The 23,270-nt window shown below is 44.7% G+C and overlaps 1 protein-coding gene across 1 annotated transcript; it reads right to left on the reverse strand.

Moving 5' to 3' along the window:
* Window positions 1–11,073: 11,073 nt before the first annotated feature.
* INIP (INTS3 and NABP interacting protein) lies at window positions 11,074–21,890 on the reverse strand. The gene is made up of 5 exons (XM_084304853.1): window positions 21,842–21,890; window positions 20,956–21,029; window positions 15,370–15,472; window positions 12,768–12,858; window positions 11,074–11,490 (listed from the first exon to the last, which is right to left on the reverse strand). Exons 2-5 carry the CDS (start codon window positions 20,978–20,980, stop codon window positions 11,395–11,397), a joined length of 315 nt encoding a protein of 104 aa, XP_084160979.1. The 5' UTR covers window positions 20,981–21,029; window positions 21,842–21,890; the 3' UTR covers window positions 11,074–11,394.
* Window positions 21,891–23,270: the final 1,380 nt, after the last annotated feature.

Genomic DNA, 23,270 nt, shown 5'->3' on the forward strand with positions numbered 1-23,270 from the left:
AAAAATCTTTAAGCAGAAATCAGATTTGAGACCTCACCCAGTCTGATGATGCCTTGCAACCTCGTATAGCAACCCTCTGCTTCTTCCCTGCCCAGCCCCACACGCGCTGCAAGTCCTGGCCTTGGCACGGAGCAGAGCACTGGGTGCCTAGACATGCGCTGTGTGCATTTACATTTACATAGAAGGTCTGGCGTGGAGCAGCTACAAGCCATCAGATAATGGCTGGCTGGACAGCAGAAGACTGCGCGCGTGTTTTGGCAAGCAGTGACAGATATAACTGCTTTTCCTATACAATATTTCATCCCGGTGACAGAAGTTTGGCGAGAAGGGCTCATGCCTGTGCAGACAGCCGCTTCTGGTGGTTTTGCTGGGCTCTGTGAGGAGTGTGGCACCAGGTGAGCCAGGCACACCTGGTGCCACAGGAAGTGCTGCCCATTCACTTAATCAACCCACACCCCCTCAAAAGCGTCCTTTGAAAAATAAACCCTCAGGTGACCTCCAGGAGGGTGGGGGCAAAACAGGCACTGGGGCAAGGGAACAGGACTGAGATTTTCGTGCTAGATATCCTCTGTCTTTGTTGGTTACTCGTGCTGTGGTAGTGAGTCAGGCAGCCTGAGTTACACCATAAAAATTCAGCCTCACAGGACCCCACCCACACCTCAAAGTGTTGATGCAATTATAAGGCAGAGTACCTGATTTATTATTTTTTCAGCACCAGCATTTTCAAGCCCATCCTGAAAACAGGATGTGTACTCCTGACCACCTGATGCTTTTCCAAATTCTGCCTGACAAGTCTCAGTGACAACTCCTGTCCGCACTCAGCAGGGGTGCAGATGTGGACAGTACCTCTAGCAGCACCTCAGGCACTCCTCAAGGTGTTCAAAAGTCATTTAAAACCTTTAGAGCATCACCTGGCTGCTGAGAGGCAGAGAGCTTTGTGGTGAGGTGCACAGGCACTGGAACCAGCAATGCAGAATGCCTGCATCCTTAAATAAAGCCCCTGTGATGATGATCTTTTGAAGCAGGATCCAAGCCTTTTCCACAACTCCTAGGTGCAGTCTGAGAGTGGAGGGGATAAAATGTTTTCTCCTGGGCAAAAGAAGGCAAATGCGGGGATGCTCAGGGTGGCTGTTCACAGCTCACAGGCACTGGGCTGCCAAATCCGCGAGCTTCAGCCCTGTAAAAAGTAGGCTTGAACTACAGTGGGTATAATAAAATTATAGTGGTGTCATAAAATTGTATTACTCTTTCATAAAGGATATGAAGTGTCTGAATGTCTATAAGAAGGTTGTTCATCAATCCTCTGCTCCCAGTTCCCGTCTGCGAGGCAGAGGCTCTCCTTTGGAGAAAGGCACACCGAATTTCATCGCTTCACCCATAACATCCATCAGGATGCTGCTGCCCGTGGTCCACTGAAGCCTAGGGCCTCATCTGTGGTGCCTAACAGCGAGCAAAATGTGGAAAATCCTACTCGGTGAGGGTCGCCTGTCCAGGCTGTACGTGTGCCTGGCTCCTACACACCCCCTGTGACCCCTGTTGGTGCCCCTCCTGCAGCTTTCAGGGCCCAGCCCTGTCCCCGCAGCCACCCTCTGTGCCCTCAAGCTCTGGAGATCCTGGTGAATGACCCAGGGACCACATGGGCATCACTGCGGCCAGAAAACTTAGCCAAACAGTGCTTGTTCAGGGGGAGCCAGCTCCCCTGTCTAAATTAAGCTGTCGTAAACTTCGGAGAAGCAGCACCGAGGAGATGGGGCCTGAGCCTTCTTTATGGCCTTGTGGTCTTGGGGATCTTCCAAGTTTCTCTTATAAAGCTGCATTATTTTCTAATTCACACTGTGTCTGGGAAACCCAGAGTGATTCAAAATGTTTCCACGTACATGACACTTTTACACAGCTTTGGCCTCATGCTGGCATGTGACAAATTTTTCTGTTTTTCCCCTCAGGACGTGCTGTTTGTGTGATCGCTGCTCCCAGAGCTAGCTGACACAGCTCAAAGCATGTGAGGGCTTTTCTCCAAAAAAGAACTGCCAGCACAGCTAGTTTACACACCAAAATTAGAGCTGTGGCTAAGGGCAAGAGTACGAAAAGCCCTGCTCACGTTTTTATAGCTAAGTTTCTCTGTTTGGTTGATCGAAGGCATTGGCAGGCTGAAGCAGCCCGCCTGGCAGCCTGACGGCAATGCTGACATCTCATGGCCAAAAGACGGAGCTGCTGGTGCTTCTTTTTCTCCTTCTCACCTTCCTTTTCTTTCTTCTCCTCCTCCTCATTCTTCTCTGACTGAAAAGTTTCCATGCGTACCGTATTGCTGCAGAGGTTCAGAGTGTTATGCCCAAGCCACGGATCACGCATCTGCACACCCATACCTCAGTGTGACCGAAACCTTCATTCAGCTCAAAAACAGTGAGGAATTCAGCTGCTTTCTTCTGAATTTGGACTTCTGCAGTTGGCGTGCAAGAGGTGCCAGGCAGGGGAATGGACCTGTTCTGCCTGGGCATCCTCAGGCCATGGGTTGCATTTAGCCTCCTCTGCTTAGATAAACACGCAGCCTCCTCCCAAGACTCTCAGGCTGCCCAGAAACAAAACTTCCAGGCAGCCTGGAAGCTACTGCAGGTTTCTTCACACAGAGCAAGTCCACAGCATGTCTTCCCCACCCGCATTGCCTTTCCTTCCATGAGCACCTTACATCTCTTTCCCCTCATTTCCTCTTGAAGCCCAGTGAGCTCCTGCAGGGCTTCTACACCCCTGTGAGGAGAACAGATGGACCTGACTTTCCAGCCACGTCTTTCCGCGCTATCCGATGATGCTTGGACTGGATCCTCAGGATCGCTGGTGGTGGTTTCTCCATCACCAGCAACACCTTCAGCTCTTCTGCCAAAAAGCCCAAGGAGAAGCTCTCTGCCTGGACTGCCTCCTCTACAGATACTCCTCTATACACCAGCCTCCGGTGTCTCCTCCTCCTTCTCCCTCCTGCCTGACCTCCAGGGAGGAGGTTGGTGGTGTGGGGAATGTGCAGCACGAGGAGCAGCAACAGCTTGAGAGCTTTTCCATCACCAGAGGCAGCAACATGTGTGCGCTGTGGATTTTCCTCCTTAGCAAGCGTAGCTGGGAGTAGAGAGAGACAATTTTCAAAGACGAGGACTCTTGAAGCTGAAGTGCCTGCATTTTCTTCCAGAGCTGCTGTACAGAAGTTATTTTCTTGTGAACCATTTGTCGGTGGTTTCTCCGGTTGTTTGGTGTATTGTGAATGCCGGTGTTTTTCAATACTCCGTCATTTACAGTGAACCCGGAGGCACAGCTATAAACTCTTACCAGATTCACCAAATAACAAACAAATGGACAAAAGAGACTACGGCACCTTGAAGAGCAGCATTTTCGGTCAGTCCTTTAGAAATGGTGAGCTTTTAAAAATATTATTTCAGGCTGTCCAGGTTTTGAGACATCTTAAGGGGGGCCTATGTCAGAAATCAAATGCCTGGCTTTTTTTTTTTTTTTAAATCTGAAGGGACTCTCAGGTATCTGAAGTCTGGCATCCAAGAGGTGTAATTCTCAAAAATTAACGGGTCCATTGTAAAAAAAAAAAAAAAAGCCTTAAACTTAACTTCTGCAGTTAAGGCTTGGTCTGTTTTCTCTTGAGAGGAAAATTGCTTCTTATTTCCATTGGAGCTATGGCAAGTCACAAAAAAAAAAAAAAAAAAAAAAAAGAAAACCCAGAAGGCCTGAAACAGAGCTGGGTATAGGGACACGCGATGTAATGATGTGCAATCTGCTTCTATTCTAGTGAGAAGACACGGCTGGGTTTTAGGGCTGTGAAGTGTTTAATTAGCAGAAAGACCTACTGAGCCCACTACAGAGTCATTGATTTTCTAGTACTTTGCATTGCCTTGAAATCACAGCATCAGTCCAATGGTTACCTGATTGCAAGAAAAAAAAATGATGATGCTTGGTTGCTCTTGTTTGAAAGATAGCTTCCTCCATCCCTCCAAATTGCTTGAATACATTTATTTTTATTTTTTTTTAATATTGGTGTGATTTGTAGGATCTCTGTTTTAAAATATAGCTTTGTTCCCATTTTAAAAATGCTTTTGCACTGCGTTATTTTAAGAAAGTCATTCGCTGAACGTTGAAACACAGAACAGCCTCAGCTTTAGCAGGGGAGAAGCTGTGACCCACCTGCAGCCTCCACAGGCTGTGAACGTGATTTCCCACCACCAGCACCTGGTGCTGGGAAGCTGTAGCAGCCCTGTGCCCTATGCCCTGTGTCTGTGTCGTGTTGGGTACCCGTACGTGCTAACACCTTGGGAAAAGCCAGGCACAGTGGCAAAGGGCATGGTGAGAGGGGACAGGCATCAACTCAGCAGCAGACAGGCCTGAAGCTTTCATTTTAACCCTCTTTGTGATCAAGATGGATGATAAGGACTCTGGTGTGGCACATTCAATCCATTGTGTTTGAGCTGAAACTAAGTGGTGCTTGAGCTTTTCTGCAAGAAAATGTTTTCTCAAGCCAGTATAGGACATTCTTTCCATTCAAGTAAGTAAAGCTTTCATTTACTCACAAGATTGATGTCAGACCTTATCCGTTTCATACCATTCGGTAGGTGACTAAGCTTTCCTAAAAAATAACAGAGAGCCACGTGCAGCAGTCCTGAACCTGGCCACGCAGAATTACACATGCACAGGGGACACAGGCTGAGTCCTCATTAATGGGAAGAACCTGGTGCTTGTAACCCACATTCCTTATGGACGTTTCCATTATTCAAGGAAAAGACAAAAAAAATAAAAATAAAAATGAACTAAGCAGTGCTGTACATCACTGCAGGCCAATATTTGGGATGCAAAGGGAGACAGAGCGCTGCAGGTCTCTACATAAACATCCCCAGCAGCCCTTCTCAGAGGCACCAGGAGACCAGGGCATTGTTGTGGCACAGACAGCTACAGACCAGCTGCAAGTCGCATCTGAGCAAAACCTCGAGGACAACAGGACAAACAGGAGATGACAAACCTGCGTGCTGAAGCTGGTAGCAGCTTCCAAAGCAAGCTCTGCTTGCCAGAAGCAATCCCAGCTTGTCAGGAGCTGAGACTACAAACCTTGGAGCACATCGAGTGACTTGTGCTGTTACCTGTCCTAACTGTGCCTCTTCCAAACAGTGCAGGCATCCTTAATTGGGGATGAGACATAACTGGATGACAAGGCACCTTTGTCTGACACTACTCTGTAATCGAGCAGTGCGAAGCCTGTGCTGTAGCCTTTTTCATCAGTAGCTTGGTTATTGCGTGGCTGTCCTGCCACCAGGCTGTGACAGAGGCTAATGGGATCCCGTGGTGATCCCTCAAGAGCAGTGGCTAGTGCAGACTGCTGCAGGACGGGACGAGGCCACTCCGAGACAGGAATGTGTTCGCTGTGCCACGTCCTCTGAAACCTCGCCTGGCTGCGAGGTGTCACTTGTTATGTCTAGTGACTGTGAGGAAAGCCGAGTGACAGGACAAGCACAAATATTTTATGACAAATCGTCATAATTACGAACACATTTCTGGCAAAGACTCACTTTTCCCACACCAGGGGCACTCGATATGGCTTATGCTTCTGATGTTAATCAAGAAACTCCCGAAGTGTACCTTGCCTACCTTAGACGTCAATAAAAATCCGATTATAAAGAGATTATTTTGTAGCTCCAACACCTGCAGGAGATCTGAAGGCGCTCCATCCAGCTCCAACAGCAGCGTGCAACAAGCCTGTGCTCCACACGGAGAGCTTTGGCACCAGGGGCATCATCCCCAACCCCGAATCAGCAGAGTCTGAGCAGCCTCCTGCGATCTGTGTGCCACTCAGCGTCTGCAGCAAGTGCAGCTGTAAGCATATGCACATGTTTTTAGGATAAAAGATGAGGATACCTGGGGCAGGGTGGAAGTTTGTTTCTTTCTGAGGCACATTTCCAGGTCTGCCAGGCCCAGAGAACAGGTACAACCCCATGAGACACTTGGCACTCTCAGCACACGCTGCGGGGAAGAGAAGAGCAAAGAAGAGAAGAGGAGGTGGTGGGCAGGGCCACTGGTACACGGAGGCTTGGCTTCTCACCTGGGCCTTGCACATGTGTAAGTAGTTGACTCCAGCAAAGCACTTCCCCTTTCTGTGGCTCAGTTTATGCTTCTGTTAAGTGAGGAGCACAGCGGCTGCTGCGTGATGATGCTCTCCCACAAACACAGGGAGAGAACGAGCAAAGAGGTGAGCTGCACTTGGAAAAGACAAACCTTCTGCGAGGAGTGCCCTGCTGCAGGATGAGGAGTTCCCACCTTTCCCCCGCCAGGTTAGAATAAAGCAGAGCGCCACGAGCATAATTGTTGATCGCCATCTGACTCCTAATGAGAGCAAAATCTCTCAGTAGCTTTACCTGCAGCTGGTATCTCAAAGTCACCACGGGATGATTACTCCCTTATCTGTCTTAAATTCTTTTCACTCCCAAATTCAGATGCCGAACACGAAAGAATTAAAGACACAATTCCCAGCTGTTACGTGAAAAAAAAAACAAAAAACAAAAAAAAAAAACAAAAAAAAAAACAACATCATGAGACACAGGAAAGCTAACATTTGCTTGTAAATAATGCATTACATGTCAGACTGGTAAGAACCACAGCAGTGATTCACAGTGTTTGCTTTGTTCCTCATGAAAATGATCTCACTTTCAAAAAGCTGTCATATTAATGGGGACTGCAAGGTGCATTTGGTAATTCACTGTAAATATTATTTATGGGGATATTTCTGAAATCAGTTTGGCTGTCAGATAGAAGGGTGTGTAATTTACACTACACTGCATGTGTTAGGAAATCCCATAGGTATACTTCCCTCTACCACTTGAAATCAACACTGCAGGAAATAGCTTGTAGGAAAGAAAAAAAAAAAAAAACAGATAAAAAATGAGAAGGGGGGGAGGAGGCGGCGGCTAGGCATTGGCTTTCATTGTTTTGGGTATCAGAAGTGAGAAAGAGATCTATAATGACATATCTACGGGAATGCACAATGCATACCAAGCACCCCTTGTGGCACAGAGGTTGGGCTCTTCCTCCAGCCCCGGGCAGATCAGGGCACAGACTGCTCCTCAGTTGTGAACCGTGCCCTCCGGGGTTTATTTTTGCCTTCTCAGATGGTCTGAAAAGAACCAGCACAGAATGAGAATATTTATCAAGTGCACAACGCTTCCCTGGGAAGCTCAGACAGGCTGAAAAGTAGCAACCACAGGAACAAGAAAATACACGTTTCCCACCTCGTTTACTATCAGTGTTGAGGTAAGTAGCTTCCTGACGAGGACCTGGAGACTATTACTGACCCAGAGATTAGCAGTGGTTGATTGGAGCTGAGATCTCCCACTCATCGATGGCTGCACGTCACCTGCTGCCCTTAGCATACGCGAACAGACTGCATGGCCAGGAAGCTCTGTGCACGGGTCACAGCACGGAGGTTTTGCTTTCCTCTGACCAGCAAGTCACCTGCTAGGGCAGAGTTTGAAAGCGTACCACTGCTGGTGTCCCATTGACAGGCTGTGGTGATCCACGGCTGCCAACGCTCAATTACACAAAAAGCCTCTGAAGATGTAAGGATGTCCATAAATCTACCTACTATGATCACGTTTTCAGTGCTTGCTGACTTGAATGTGCTTTCTTCCTCTCTGAACAACCTGTATGCAAGGAAAGAGCTAAAAATCATGCCCCCAGGGAAGCACATCACTTGCTTCCTTCTATCAGGGGCATGGAAAGGAGGAGGATGTGTTGTTTAAGCTGGAGAGGTTCTGGGGTAAGCCCTGTGGTTCCAACAACCACAGAAACTCACTGGTGCAAACTTTTAACCCAGCAGTGTGTGAAATCCACTTAGCCAAGTAATCTTGAAAATAACTTCATGGTTTATTGCAGAAAGCTCCATGTGGTGGATTTCAGCCTACGGATGTCCTGCAGGCATCCTGAAATGAGCCACCCCAATGGCACCACTACGCTGGTCTTTCATTAAATAAACACAAAATCCATAAGGATTCCCCAGGCAGCCTTGCTCTTCCTCAAAACAGAGCTGAGGGCAGAGCCTGTGGGCGCTGCCAGCAGCGGGGAGTGCTGTTCCTGTCCACGGGGCCCCGGGGCAGGGCTGGGATATTCTGATCCTATGAAGTGAGCTCCGGCCTTTAAGTGACACAGGCGGTCTGATACCAGACTACAGACCTCCAATGAATCCAGCTTGGATGGGGCTTCTCAGCACAAACAGAATGGCACCAAACTTGAGTTCACAGGACCCACAAATTACAGCTGGCTTCTCCTGTGCTGACTGCACCTAGCGACAGAATTAGCATTTAACTGATTGTACACACACCAAAGCAACTACAAACTCCCAGTAAGTGTTATCAGGGAGGTGCAATTTCTTTCTAAGTTTCATTAGTTTCAAAACAGTGCTTCTAAATCAGCAGAGTGAAAATACGAGGAAGATTTGGAAACCAAGATCTTACAGAAAGCATGTGTGGTTATACAGGTCAGGCTGCTTATGTGAAAACTGAACGTATTCCAGAGCATGTAATGGTAGGAAAACAAATGATTTTCGTATCTAAATATGGAAATTAAGGGTGCGGAAGGGAAAGTTGTTTAGTCAAAGGAAGAGCAGAGAGATATGAAGAAAAAAGCTGTGGTTCACTTCTTTCCTTGCATCTCTGAGTTCTTTACCTCTTTCTGTTCTTGACACATTACAGCTCTGTGCCATCACTCAGCAACCGCGATCTTACTGTGTTTTAGGCTGTCTTACCCACGTTGTTTTTCAGCATAAGATGTCCCCAGTACTGTGACCTGCTCTTACCCCAGCATCTGGGGCACACGAGGGCTCTAGACAGACTACACCAACAATCTGTGCTGATTGGAAAGGTGAATTACTATTGTAGTAAATGAAATGAAATGATTCTTGAGTGATTACACATGTTAAAGTACTCCTCGGCACATGGGTCAGTGCTGCATTACAAACCTTCTGGTTTTATGTGACGGACTTAATGGACACTGCTAGAAGAAAGGTATCGCAGGCTCTGTATATTCTAACTACTAATTATTTGCACCTGAACACGCAATTTCAACAGGAGAAAAGCTTTAGCTGAGATTACTGTACAGGGATAGATTAATGATTTTAATACTGATTAATAGCGGAAAAGAAAACGTGAGTGTGGCAAGACAAATTGATGCATCTGACACTAATTGCTAGAGTGTGGTTTCTAAGACAGAAGCTTCCACATACAACATTTGTAACTCTGACAGCTAATTATACCTAGATATATCACTAAGTCCCTCATGATTACACAGAATAATTTTAGGCATAACTTAAAAATATTACAAAAGCTGTGTCATTTTTTTCCCTCTTTCACATACCTATGAGCCTAAGCCCCAGACTTCTGAAAGCAGATCTTTCAGTACGTAAGATGAAAACACCACAGCTGGCAAGTTTAAACTACTGCCATGGAGCAACTAGAGCTTTACAAAGGAGAAGGGTGTTTGCTACATCACTGCCTGGATCACATGCAGTCTGTGCAGCAACACTGAGAGAGCCTGTCTTTCAACGTGATAGCACAGAATGTCTGTTTCTAGAGAAAGCTGTTCCTCCTTAAATGTGGAACATGCAGCCTGCTGTTTAAATTCAACTAAAAACTAAAGTCAAAACTTCTGCTGTATCTTTTTTTTTTTTTTTTTTTTTTACCTCTGTATGTTTCCAAACTTGGACTGATTCATACATCCTCTTCTGCGTACACAGATTTCCAGTTCTTTTTCTTCAAAGCATCTCAGATAATCAGCTCACACTACAGAATAATTTGAGTAGTCAGAACAGTTTTGTGGTGAAATTACTCTTGGTAATTAAAAAGAAAAAGCTACAGAGAACCAACCACTGAAAACAGAAATGACAGTACTCTTTCCTCCACTGCCCACAAACCCATCATCATTCCCATGACTCACCAGAACAGACCCCTCAAAAAGCACAATATGAATAACTGATACTAAATTTGCACATCTTTTAGCTTTCTCAGGCCTCCTCCACAAGATTCTCCTTCTTAAACAGGTTGAAGTATGACACAGCTTCTGCAAAGCTCCATACTCAGCTGAGGTACATGAAAGTGGTGGCGTTTTCCTCACAGCTGCACCAACCTCTTGGCCCCTTGCTCTGTCTTCTTGCACATAAGGAATGGAACTGTTAATATTGCCTGTACTTCATGAATGCTCACTGTGTTCAGGCAATCCCCTGCAGATGGGAACAAGAACACAAGAAACCCTGGATGTCACTAAGGATATCGGCAAACTGCTCCCTGCACTCTTTATGTGCTGTCCACACTCCTGATATTATTTCTACAGCTCCAGAAACTAGATGGGACAGCTAAGGCTGTGCAGAGGACTGAGCTGCTTCAGATGGGCATCAATTTAACAGATGCTTTCTGATTTCTGGTTTTCACTTAATTTCACTTTAAATCTTCCCTCCACAGGAAAAGCTATCAAGGTACAAGTATAATTTTAGTATTGAAATTGTAGGTATGTAAGAATGTCTACGTAAGGACTATTTTTCCCTGTAAGTTATTTTATACTGGTAGTATAACCACAATTACAAAATTAAGATAAAAGATTTTCTTATAGCGTGGAGCTAGAATTGGTTACCACAGATAAAAAAACAGCAAGGAAGAAAAGAAACAGAAATGAAACGCACCATATATTGAAAAGGACATGATGAAAATTATGTCCTTTTTTTTAACTTAATTGTCCTGGCATACAGTGTGATTAATCTGAAATGTCCAGAGAAATTTAGAGGCTTTTATTCTGACTGTTTGAAGCAATTGCTTTTTCCTCTTCTTGGTGACTTTAATTCACTTTTGTATTTCACAAAATAAAGAGGCAGGCACACTATATCTAAGGACTTGAGTAGACCAGGGAACGCTACAACAGCAAATGATACACTTGATAATGTCCCTGCATATGGCAAAAGAGAGTGACCAACTGATGCATTTGATAAATTCACGTCTGCTTTGACTTTCTATAATTCATGAAGTCAAATATACACAATAATAAAGAACACAAATGCTGATAAAGTATCCATCTTTTGGTGACCCTGGTTTGGACATTTATTCAAAGGAAGCACAGAAACAGGGAAGAGACGTGCAAGCGCCACGCACTTGACACTCCCAGGAAGTCTTATGGCTGACTTTGACTTGACAAAGGAACAGAAATAGGGGGTAAAAACCTCTGTTCAACAACACTGCTTTTTCATTATTTGAACTCATACTCCCACAAGGCAACCACAAGGATCCAGGATGAAGCAGTATTTGAGATACTAAAGTAAACGAATTAAAAGGTCTGACAGTTCCTGCTATGGACAAAATCAGACTTGGCAGTTCTGAGAAACAGCATCGCTCATTCTGCCTCGAGTCGAGGTAGGACAGGAAGAATAAGATTTCCAAATGCAGAGTCTTGAGTTATGAAGTATCCTGAAGAATGTGCGTGTGCATGCTGGAAAAGAGGAAAATATTTGTTAAAGCATAACTCCCTGCAGCACTACTAATACAATTCAAGACTTTATAGATTCTGCAGCATTAACTACGTTTTTCTTCCAGTCTGCTCTTCAGCCCTGATACCCAAACTCAAAAACAGTATTTTAGATCAGACACGTCTGAACAGGGCCCATCAGGGGGATTAACTTGGACATTCCCTGCTGTGCCCTTTTTGAGAAATCCCCCAGATGTTGGTAAGTGAACTGCTGAACATTCTCCTTCGAGACCCCACACTTCCAGTCCCACCCATGACCAACTTACAGGCCTCAGTACGGATGCCAGGTGTGACTCTGTGCCAGAGGTGTGCATCAGCAGTGTCACACAAGCTGAGGCTGCACCTACAAATGCTGTGTGAGCGCACATCCTGCAACACCAGCTGTCTGCTCACGTGATGTATGTATGTTTGCACACCTGAGGAGGCAACCTGCTGCTTATGTCTCTAAATAAACTTTGTGAAATCTGATATGGCTCTTTCCAGCTCAAATACCGGACTCCATAAGCTAGATGGCCTGCACATTCTTCCCTTCCATTAGGGGGGAGGAGCCCTGATGAATATCGAATTGAATTTGAGTCAACAGTGTGCCCATACCAAAGGATATGAGCACAGCAGTCTGCACTGGCAACAGCAAAGCCAGCAGGCCAAGGGAAGTTATTAATTCCCTCAGATCAGCACTCACAAGGCTGTGTTTGGGATACTGTGCTCAGTTTTGGGTTCTCCAGTGTGAGACACAAGCTGGAGGGAGTACAGCAGAGAGCCAAAGAGCTGGCTGAGGGCTGGAGCTCTCAACATCCAAGGGGAAGATGAGGGAACTGAGCTTATGTAGTCAGAAGAAAAGGCTGAAAGGAGATCTTAGGCTGTTTTCAGTTACCTGGTGAAGGGTATAGAGCAGACAGCTAGACTTGGAGCCAAAAAAGACAGTGAGAAGCATGACTGGTATGACTAGTTCTCCCTACAGTTCATGAGACATTTGTAAGTCTGACGAAACTGACTCCCGACAGAGATGTACAGAACATCTATGATTATACTACAGGTTACATTCCCAAACCATATCAAGGGAGAAACAGCTGATAGATTTAAACCTGTATCATAACAGAATATTGTGACAAATGTATGAAGCCTAACCTCTGAAAGTGTTTTTTCATTCTCTCTAGGTGAGAGAAAGCAGGGCTGCTCTCTGAAAGGATGAGCATCTAAATCAGAGCCAAGCTGAGCTGAAGCTGACTGTATCAGCTTACCTGCAGTGCAGCCTTCTGCTGTGCTGCGATGTGCTGCTGCTCAGCATGATCACGGAAATCCTTGTTTAGTGGTGATCTTGCAAGTGCAATGCTGCAAAAAAGAACAAGATGGTATGAGACACACCCTCAGATAAAATTGTCCTTACCATTCGAGCTATAGGTTTCATGACTTCTGCATCTCAGGATTTATTTGGGTTATGGCCAGACATCTTTAACGATTGTTTGGGAAACTGTTATTTGTTAACATAAGGGAGAAAGGGAAAATGGAGTGATGACAGCTGTAGCATTTGACCTAGCAAAAACAACCGATGCCAAGCTAAACCTGGAAGGCTCACAGTTCTCGATTCTGTTGTGGATTTCGCCCATGGGTGGAGTCCCACTGCAGTCAGGGGAACCAGTGGGGTACAACCTTCAACAATGTCAGTAATTTTTAAAACCACAGCTTTGTGTTTTTGCCATTACTCAGTCACTCAGTGACTGTTCTAATAACTGTGATAAACAGAAGCACTAACGAGAGCTCTGCAGTCTTCAGCATAAAACCAATTCTTCAGCAAGTGGGCAGCAGATTACTGCTTGTGGTAAAAAAAGCTTCCTATTGACATAACTGAAATAATGATCCCCTGATGATAGCTTATGATACCTGCAATTGATTTTGCTGATGTAACCCAGTGCAGTGCACATTAAGTTTCAAATTAAAGTTTCAAAGTACATGTTTTATTTTCTTTTGTATCTTAAGACTTGTTCACCTTGCTAAACAAAAAGAATAAATTAAAAGGAGACTTCCCCCCCACCCACTCTATGTAATTAACATGAGCAGTCATCCTCCAGATAGAAATCAGTGTGGACTGCCATCAGAGCTGCACTGCAAGGCAGGTGACAGCTACCTCTCAAATTGCTTCTGGAGGCTGGTGCTAGAAGTTCAGCTCTGCTCACTCACAGAGACAAAAGTAGGAAGGACAAGGGATCCAAGGAAACTCATCAGCTGATTTTTCCTTGCAGCTCCAATGTCCATAGCTGATTTACTAAATCAGCCAAGCTTATGAAAAGACCTTTAGCTAAACTTAGACTTAAATGCATAATGAAAGCAAAGTAGTAATCCTCTAAACATACTTTGTGACAAACTAAGATAGGCATCTGCTGGAGAAAGACACTAAGTTTATATAAAATGTAAGATTTTCAGTCATTTTGAAGGTATTTATGCTGTATTTAATTATTTATCCTCTAACTTCTCAGTATGATTTTTGTAGATAATCTTAAGACCTCATCACACACTGACACTTTTCAAGAAATGTTTTCTGGTTTTAGATAGGGGATTCCCATGTACTAAGGCTAGAGACCAGTAACTCACTCACCCTTACAGAGGCTGTGCCACTACCGTGTTTTATGCACATTAAGTGTTTTTCTGTCAAATTTGCAGAAATTCCTAGGTCTTATTTCTGGTGACTCTGTGGCTTAAAGCCCACAGCACAAGATCCCTGCTGCAGAATTCTCAGTTGCTCAAATCCATGCGTCAGCCCAACGTGGCAAAGCAGAGAGTCCGACTGCTAGTTTGTCCCCCTTTGAAATTCTAGTTTCTAACTCCACTCACTAGCATATGCTTTATTTAATTAGAGAAAAAAGAAACCAAACAAGCACTCATTGAAACTCTGCTGGAGTTGTGATGAAGTGTGGCCAGGAGCCAGCAGCTGTAGATATTGCTATGACTATTTCTATTTCCTCTCTAACCAGTAGCTGTGCCTGAGTATTACCTGCATGTGGAGCTACATAACAGATCTAACTGAGGCAGCTTCACATAGTTTGCACGCTTTTTGACAGCATGAAGGAGTTAAAGATGATCTAAAATCTCCTTCAGAAAAGCAGCAGGCAGCACCCAGGCTGTACTCCCAGTGTCTAACTACTGTGCAGATGCCCTGTGTCTAGAACATGGCATTGCACGTGCTTCATGCCAGCCCTAAAGCACAACAACCCCCATTTCTCCAGGTAGGCTGGTGTTTGATTCTCTAGATACTGAAAATGACAAAAATCCCTTTTTTTTTTTTTTTTCCTTAAAAGGGAGATATTCCAGTGACAGCTTCTAAACTCAACTTAAGATCATTACACCTCATGGTGCCCAATTATAGTTACAATTCAGTGTCTTTTACAAAAAGATGTGCAATAATATAAGCTGGCTCTGTCCTGCATGCAGGGAGTTTCAAGGATAACTCACTCCTTACCGTAAGCGTTCCCCTCTAAAAACACAGTACCCTGAAACTAATGGTCTGCTACCTGCATTCCTTAGAGCACTTTAGCTTAATAATTAAATGCTCTCTATGTACCTATTCCCTGATTCTTCTTTAAGGTAGACTTCCATACAGCTGAATAAGTGTATCTGTTTCTCCCTCTCTCAAATAGAAATTAAGTAAGCCAAAATTCAGGGTCTGCAAAAATTTTTAAATATTAATGTGTTCTTAGCACGCGAGGTCTCTCTGACTAGTTATTGAGCATGACGAACAAACACTCCTGTTAAGTGTTTATACAAGTTCACAGCTCGCTTGCTATTCCTTTTTTTCCCCTCTGATTTAACCAGTGATGTCTGAACAACTCTAAAAGAAATATAAAATACCTGGCTCCAGGGTGATTTGTGGAAGACTGGTTTTGCATAAGTAACTTTCTCTTCTCCTTGTCTAGTTCTGCCAGGATTGCAACCCTATTTTTATTCTGGAAACCTGGTGAGAATGACAGAAAAACATTAGAAAGATTTACTTCATTTTTATGGTCCAACTCTAACCTTGTGGAATTAAAAGTCCAGCACAATATGACGTTATGATGAATACACTCATCTTCAAAGCTTTGCTCTCATCTGAAAGGCTATTATTAAAGGCTATTAATAAATAGGTTTAATTTACCTCTCCTCATTTTACAACATGAAATAGCTTCCTTAAGATATCATACATATTAATACATTTTAAAATACAGGTTTCTACCTTGGGTTAGATCCTACCACCCCTTCCCAAGCCACCTCTGGAGCTGTGGCCATGGCAGGTGATCAAATAACTTCCCTTTCAAAGAAAAGGCAAACTTACCATATCCTAGATTTGAATGCAGTCACTGAAAGTACAACTGAATGATAGCAGTTTAATTAGTCACAGGGACTCATTTTTCAGCCCAGTAAACTTAAACTGTAGTACAGGTTTTACAAAGTAACAGCTAAGAATAAGACCACGAATAAGCTTGCAGATGTGCTTGTACATAAAGTGACAGCCTGTTACTCAATCCAGGGAGAAAGGTTTTAATACACTGATGTCCTTATGTATACAAACTATCCTCAGCCTGAGTTTGGAGAATGCCCGCAATGCTGTAACAGAGAAGAAAAATTATATTGTCTGTAAACAACACGAGAAAGTGGCCTTTGTTTGCCTGCTTGTCACTCACTGAAATCAGAAAGGGACCTTGTGTTGTAGAGAAGGAGGCAGGAAGTAGACTGATGGAGGGAATTCAGAAAATGCCTAAAATGGCTGCTATTTATCTATTTTCGGACTTGTCTTTAAACAAAAACGTGGCCCAGCAGCCGTACTTACACCAGACTCTTGCACGGTACAGGAGCTCGCTGTATCCCAGCGTCAACTGTGCTGTGGCTACCAAATAAACCAGACATGAGGTGCCTGCCACAGCCCAGCACACCACGTACAGCAGCATGACTGCGGGCCACAGCTACAGAGAGAACTTTAGCAGGCCCCCGTGCCACCGATATCACCCCTGATATCAAGAACGTAGACGCTTCCTTACCTAATTTGCTGCCAGTCTCTAAAATACCGAGCCACTACGATATCATAAAAAGTAGGTGTAAGGGTCAAATTCTCTCTTTATTTGCTCTGTACAAAAAGCCAATGTAATTTCCACTGGAAATTTGTGGGCCATGCCCTCGGGCCCCACCCTGGGTACTGTGCTGCATTAACATGAGTAAAAAAATGGTAGCCCACATGCTGTTAGCAAGGCCGGATGAGTAACTCTTAAGGGGAGTATCAGCCTACTAATGTACAGTGACTTACAGTGTATTTGCACCACCTGCACCTGAAGTTCATTCCTTTTGAGAGATCTTTTGTTGCTGCTCTATTGCATAATCCAATATTTCTTTTATCAGCACGCCTCAGTGAAGGAGACAATTATCAAGTAGAAACCTTCTACCCTAAATAATAATTTGCATCTTTATTGCCTTGCTATTAAGCCCTCACCTTTTCCTTTCACTACGCCTAACATACGCACTCAGTATCTTTAGGTCCTTGCTTTCTCGAAAGGAGCTGAGCCATTCCATTACTTTTTACTGTGTTTTTATGCAAGACTGCCCACGATCACCTTTACATTTGTTAACAGATTTTAAATTAAATGTAACTAGCCCCTATTTTCACATTTGTCCGTCTCTCCTTCACATGTTGCATTATTCCCACTTAAACTCTCTGTTTTGCAGCCGTGTTGGTTCAGGTCTTCCATGTTTCTCTGTGCTTTAGGTAACACACACCATCTTTTTTTGAGCACCCTGCGCCTGCAGGGTTCAAGAAGTTCAAGGCATTGAAACACAGCTGGACGCACGCTCCAGGAGATGCAACAGCTACGGGATCTTGCCAACAAGCTGCGATTCAGCGCCTCTGAGTTGCAGCTAGCCCAGCCTGTTCCTTTTCAGCAATTCTGGAGACAACAGGACAACCGGAATACAGCAAAGCGGGCCTGAGCTAAAGTCCTTATGTCTGCGTGCTCATGCTACGCATCAGGCAGGATGATTAAAACTTGACATATTACTCAGTAGCCTTCTGCCAGTGCTTGTTTTTCCTGAAATGCATAAATCTAAGCTTGAAAGTCAAACGATATGGTGATTGAGGCAGAAAAAAAGATCACTTTTTAATATACATTACTATCAGCTAAAAATAAAGACTAAATATGCTTACATTTTTATCACGAAGCAGATGGCGTGATTCAGAAAGCTTCAAGACATATGTAAGAATAAAATTTTAATAGAATTTTAAATGCTGTGATCAGAAACCAAGCAAGATAATCACGATCTTCCATTTTAGTGCAAGTCTTGCCATAGTACCACAGGCCAGAACCTCTAGAGGGATTCAGAAGTCCAAATAATTTTTCAACCCTCTCCTCCTCTACTGAGGTGTTTTGTTTTTTTTTTGTTGCTCTGACACTCAGACAGCACCCATCAGCAACCTACTGTACTGAAGAAGTCATTTAAGAGAATTTGTTATTGATGAGTAGAAAAAAGCCTACTTGAGGCAATGGAGGGATACAGTCAACACGTACATGTTAGAGTTCCCCAGCTAATAATTCAAGGGTCCTACAGGTGGTAGGACTTATTTATAAAGCAAAACAAAATCTGCTCATTAAAAAGTTAACAGTCGAGAGAGCAGGGCATGAGAAATCCATTTTAGTGACGAAAAAATGGCATCCTTACAAAATCTTTCATCAAATCTGACAACATATCAGAGATTTTCCTTTAGATTCTTTCCTGCCCAGACTCCTAAAGCTTCAATAAAGGCCGACCTGAAAAGCTATGTAAGTTTCCTACCTCAACTGTAAAGAAGGAAGCCTTCCGTATATAAATTTTATTCCCCCATTCTGCTTTGTAGTACTAATAATGTGGATGTGTCGAATTAAAAAAAAAAAAAAAAGCCAACCTCAGTAAAGACCAGACTTGCACCTATGAAAAGTAGCAGAGATTTTCAAACACAGCAACTCTTACTAAACCTTTTAAGTTTAGGCTTCCCCTAACTGGAAACAGTTGCACTACTGTTTCCGGTTTGAGCAGTGCACGAATATCCTTTGCAGCTTTGCAGGCCCAAGAGTCCAAACACAAGATAACCAACAAGTTCAAGGCATCTCAACAGGCTAGCAGCAGTGTTGGATGTCAAGCTGAGGACTTGGATCTGCACCTCTAAGGTAACAGAGACATTTCAACCTGTTATTTTTGACATCTGTGCTTCTGACATCACGCATTGTTTTATATGCTCTGTGAAACAAAAGACATATCAATAATTCTGCCAGTTAACTCGAGTTATTAGAGTATATATCAATAGTCTGTCTGTCCCCCAAACAACACCTGCATGCATTAGTGAACGTAAGTCACTTATCACTTCATGGCTGCAAAGTTCTCCAGGGAAGGCGATGGCCTTTGGGCACTGTGCTACAGATCAGGCTCAGACGCAGGGCAGAACAGCTGGTAGATGACATAACCCAAAGCAAAACACCATGATTTTCCTGTTTAACAGGGACTGAAGGAACAGAATGCCAAACCTGCCTGCTCAGGCTGTGTTACCTGACTGCACTTGCACACCTCTAGGCCAAAAGAGTAAACAACCATCGGGACAGAAGGAGACCCTGCAGAACTGCTACAGCTTGAAGCTTCCAACACTTATTTCAATTTCTTCCATTACACCAGAACTCTTCTTCCCCAAAGTTTAGCCCTGCCTGAAGCACTTCTTCCACCTGGGGGGACCTAAACGAAATCCTTCTGGAGCACAGTGACATATCCCTGCTCTGAGGGCTTCCTCTAGGGGAGCTCACACACGCAGCAAAGTCTTTGATTTGGTAGCATGCAAGGTGAGCTTTGGCTTTGCTGTGCACAAACAAAAGCACTACAACAGCAAACTAATTAACGCATGTTGCGTAAGTACTGTGAGGGTACACTGCGGAAGCATCGTATTACCACGTACTTGAAAGTAATTTCTGTAAAATCAGAAGCTGATGGTTTCTTTTCTACCAAAGTCCACCACTACGGCCTACAAACTCCTGTTGTGGACAATATGCACCACGTTGAAAGCCATTCCCTTTCTTCTAAATGCTGTAATCAGTTTCAAGCAATCAGTGTAATCAGTTTCACGCGGCACTAAAACCCTGAAGTACAGCTTTCATTAAATCCTATCTGGTTTTGCTGTACGAAATAGCTGCAGCTCCTTGTCAGGAAACGAGGGAACGAGTTGCTTGAACTGCAGCAATATACGTACCATGCAGCAAGATGAAAACAAAGTGTTTGCCTCCTTCATTTTCACTACTAGACTGCATCTGACCAGGAGAAAGCCACAGAGGCCTTGAACTGGTGAACCTATTTACCTCTGCCTTTCTATTTTTCTTTATAGGCTCATTTAGATGGTCTAAATCAGTAGTGTTTCTTGCCTGCTTTGTGAAAATGATTTTGATATTATTCCTTTGGTGACTCTCTAAAGGACAGACCACTGGAATCTTTTATACTTTGGGATATCAACTTACAAGCCTGTGGAGTTTGGGGGGGAGCGAACCCAAGGCACTCTGACACTAAAATCCTCTCCTCTTTCCCTGTACATTCTCACATTTAAGAACAAGCAGCTTTTAAGTCTGCATGACAACATTCTACCCTGTGCAATGATGCTCACTTGGTGTTTACAAACTAAAGCAAGATTTATTATTGTGTACAGAAAGATTTTCAGAGTTCAAGTGTGCAAAGAGACGACTATCTGCCGTCTGCGATACTATTCTCTCTGCATTTTTACAGAAGCCAGTAAACTGTACAAAAGCGACCTTCTGCTGGTCCAGCAGCAAGTAAAATATGTCTTTCAGACCAACACTTTCCTTCTATGCTTGGCTAAGCCTTCCCACACGCACCTCTAGAGGGCGATTTAAGTCCCTCTTTCGATTTACGGCCGGAGGCATGCCTACCCCCCCCAAACTAAGCATTTGGGCGAGATGTATTGACCATTCCCATGCCGTCAGTGCTTTTGCAGATGCCTCACCATGTGCTGAATCGCTTCGTGGGAATCACCGTCATGATTTTTTGGGCTTCTCCTCTTAGGCTACCTTGCTGCCCACCCCTTCCTGGGGCCTTGCTGCTGCCACAGCCGGGACTCGTGGCTGCTCCTCACCACAGGACGGTCGGTGCTCGGTGTTTTAATTGCAAGCAGCCCTCAGGAAGTGGTCGAGGGATGGGTGTGAAGGGATGACCAGAGGCTCAGCGCTCCCGGCGCCCTCATGGTCTCCTCACAACCCCTTCACGCACGCCTCCTCTCGGGGCGCTTGCTCTCACCTCGCTGCTCTCCATCCCTGCCCTTCTTCCTTCACTTTTATTATATATTTTTTAATTTTTTTGCTCTTTCCACACACACAACTCGTGGTTTTGGGTGGCCTCGCCGTCTCCCTTGTCTTCCCCACTGCCTTCCCCAGCACCTGAGGCAAAACCTACCGGGTCCCGAGGGGTTCGCTGCCATCCTCAGCTCCCAGCCCGACCTCCGTCCGGCCGCTTAACCCCACGGATCTCTGAAATCAGAAAATAAAACACAAAAAGAGGCAGAACGCGGGGTTTGCCCCCGTGTAAGTGTGCATTTTTTTATTTATTTTTTTTATTCAGACACGGATTTTTGCTCTGCCACACGCGCGCGCCTCAGCTGCGGGCAGGCAGAGCCCTGACACCGAGACGCTGCTGAACTAACCCCATTTTATTTTATTTTAGTATTATTTTTAAGCAGAAACAACGCGAGTTGTGGCCCATTTACTTATTTATTTATTTATTATTTATTTATTTATTTAATTTTTAAGCAGAAACAACACGAGTCGTGGCCCATTTACTTGTTTATTTAATTACTATTTATTTATTTTTTTCCATTTTGGATCCTTTTATTCACGTTTTATGAATAACCACCCCTTTATGAAGGCCACCCCTGGGTGTGTGTGTGGGGGGGGCACCCCTGAGGGAGGGAGGGAGGGGGACAACCCCCCGCCCCCCCCCCCCCCCCCAGGCACGAATGGACTCGCCCTCTCAGCCTTCTCCCCCCTCCCCCCCCCCGTTGGGAATGGTCTCTCCCGCTCGCCTCGCCCCCTCTCCGCCATCCTCCCCCCCCCCCCGCCCTGCGCGAAATGGTTTCTCCCGCCCACATCTCCCCCTCCCCTCCCCCGCCGCGGGAATGGACTCGCCCGGCCCGGCCCGGCCCGGCCCGGTTCGGTTCGGTGCCACCCGCGGGAAGGCCCCGGCCCCGTTCCGCCCCCCCCCGCCCCCCTCGGTCCCCTCCCGGTCCCCTCCCGGTCCCCTCCCGGCCGCCGCCATCCCCATCCCCCCCCCTCCGGTAACTCACGGTGCGCGCTGCCCGCTCATGACGTCACGCTGCCTTGGCGGGCGGCACGGGAAGGCGTCATGATGGACGGGTGGCGCTGGCCAATCAGCTTCAAGCGCGGGGGGAGGGCCCGCCCCCTGCCTGGTAACCAAGGCAACGGGGTAGGGCCCGGGCCTACCTCGGGCCTGGCCCGGCCGCGGGGCCTCAACGCAGGCCTCTGGCTTGCAAATAAGGCAGTCACACAGCCTGTTGTGGTGTTAAATACAGGATTATTATTTTAAAGGCAGTAAATTTTCATAAAATAAAGTTTTTTTTTTTTTTTTTTTTTTTTAAGTCCTATTGGAAATAAAAGTATATAAAGTCATCTGTCGTTGTTTCTGGTGTAATTTCAAGGGGTCTCCTTAATAGCGACATTTTGGGTCTTGATGCTGCAAAATAAAGTTTTGTTTGTTTGTTTTTGTTAACCATATTTGAAATAAAAATACACAAAGTCATTTGTCGTTTCGGGTGTTATTTCAAGGGGTCTCCTTAATACTAAGATTTTGGGTCTTAATGCTGTGAAATAAAGTTCTTGTTTGTTTTTGTTTCTAACCGTATTGGAAATAAAAATACATAAAGTAATTTGTTGTTGTTTTCTGGTGTTATTTCAAGGGGTTTCCTTAATACCGAGATTTGGGGTCTTGATTGTGCGAAATAAAGTTGTGCGATTTTTTATTTTTTTTTTAAGCATATTGGACATAAAAATTATATAAAGTCAGCTATCATTGTTTCTGGTGTTATTTCATGGGGTTTCTTTAAAACTGAGATTTTGGGTATCGAGGGTGTGAGTTGGGGGGTTTGTATTGGGCATCCTGACCCACCGTGGGGGATCTCAGACCCGGTATCGTGTCTCTCATGCACCACAAGCCTTTAAAATGCATCTGCTGCCTCTCCCAGCAAGTCTTACCGACTTAAAAGACAGTTTCCAGGCTAAAAGTGGAACGAGGGCTTATTAAAATCAGAGTTGTTTTAGTTAGGGTGGAATTACTCATATTGGTAGGAATGTAGGGAGGGTGCCTGCCAAATGCCACGCTGTTCCATTATCTGGACAACCAGATATATACTTAATTGTCAAAGAGAAATTACAATTTTTTTAGAAAAAAAAACTTCTGCTGCAGCCAGCTGCAGCAGATGATGTGGAAATAATATTTCAGGGGAGTGTACAGAATGTATAAAAATCCTGTTGGTATCTGCAACATTCATTTGACCTAAAATAGTACATTTTTCATGTATTGTGCATGCAAATTCTGGGAGAGGGAATGTCCTTATGACCAAGTATACTGCCTGGCTGTACACGCATTCATACTTTACAAAGCCTTGCTAAGAGTGAAAATGTTAAACCTGGACAAGTTAGAGAGATGTCTAGAGACTTGTAATTTCCACATTTAGAATTTGGCTACCCGGACTGTTT

This window comes from Netta rufina (assembly GCF_964035555.1).
Source record: "Netta rufina genome assembly, chromosome: Z".
Taxonomy (NCBI): Eukaryota; Metazoa; Chordata; class Aves; order Anseriformes; family Anatidae; genus Netta; species Netta rufina.

What these genes read in the sequence shown, in the direction of transcription:
- INIP (XM_084304853.1), bottom strand. Translation starts at nt 20,980, where the DNA reads ATGGCAGCGAACCCCTCGGGACCCG. An exon ending in ACAAATCACCCTGGAGCCAG is followed by an intron (nt 12,859 to 15,369) that starts GTATTTTATATT and finishes TCTTTTTTGCAG; the next exon opens with CATTGCACTTGCAAGATCAC. An exon ending in AGCAGAAGGCTGCACTGCAG is followed by an intron (nt 11,491 to 12,767) that starts GTAAGCTGATAC and finishes CCTCTTTTCCAG; the next exon opens with CATGCACACGCACATTCTTC.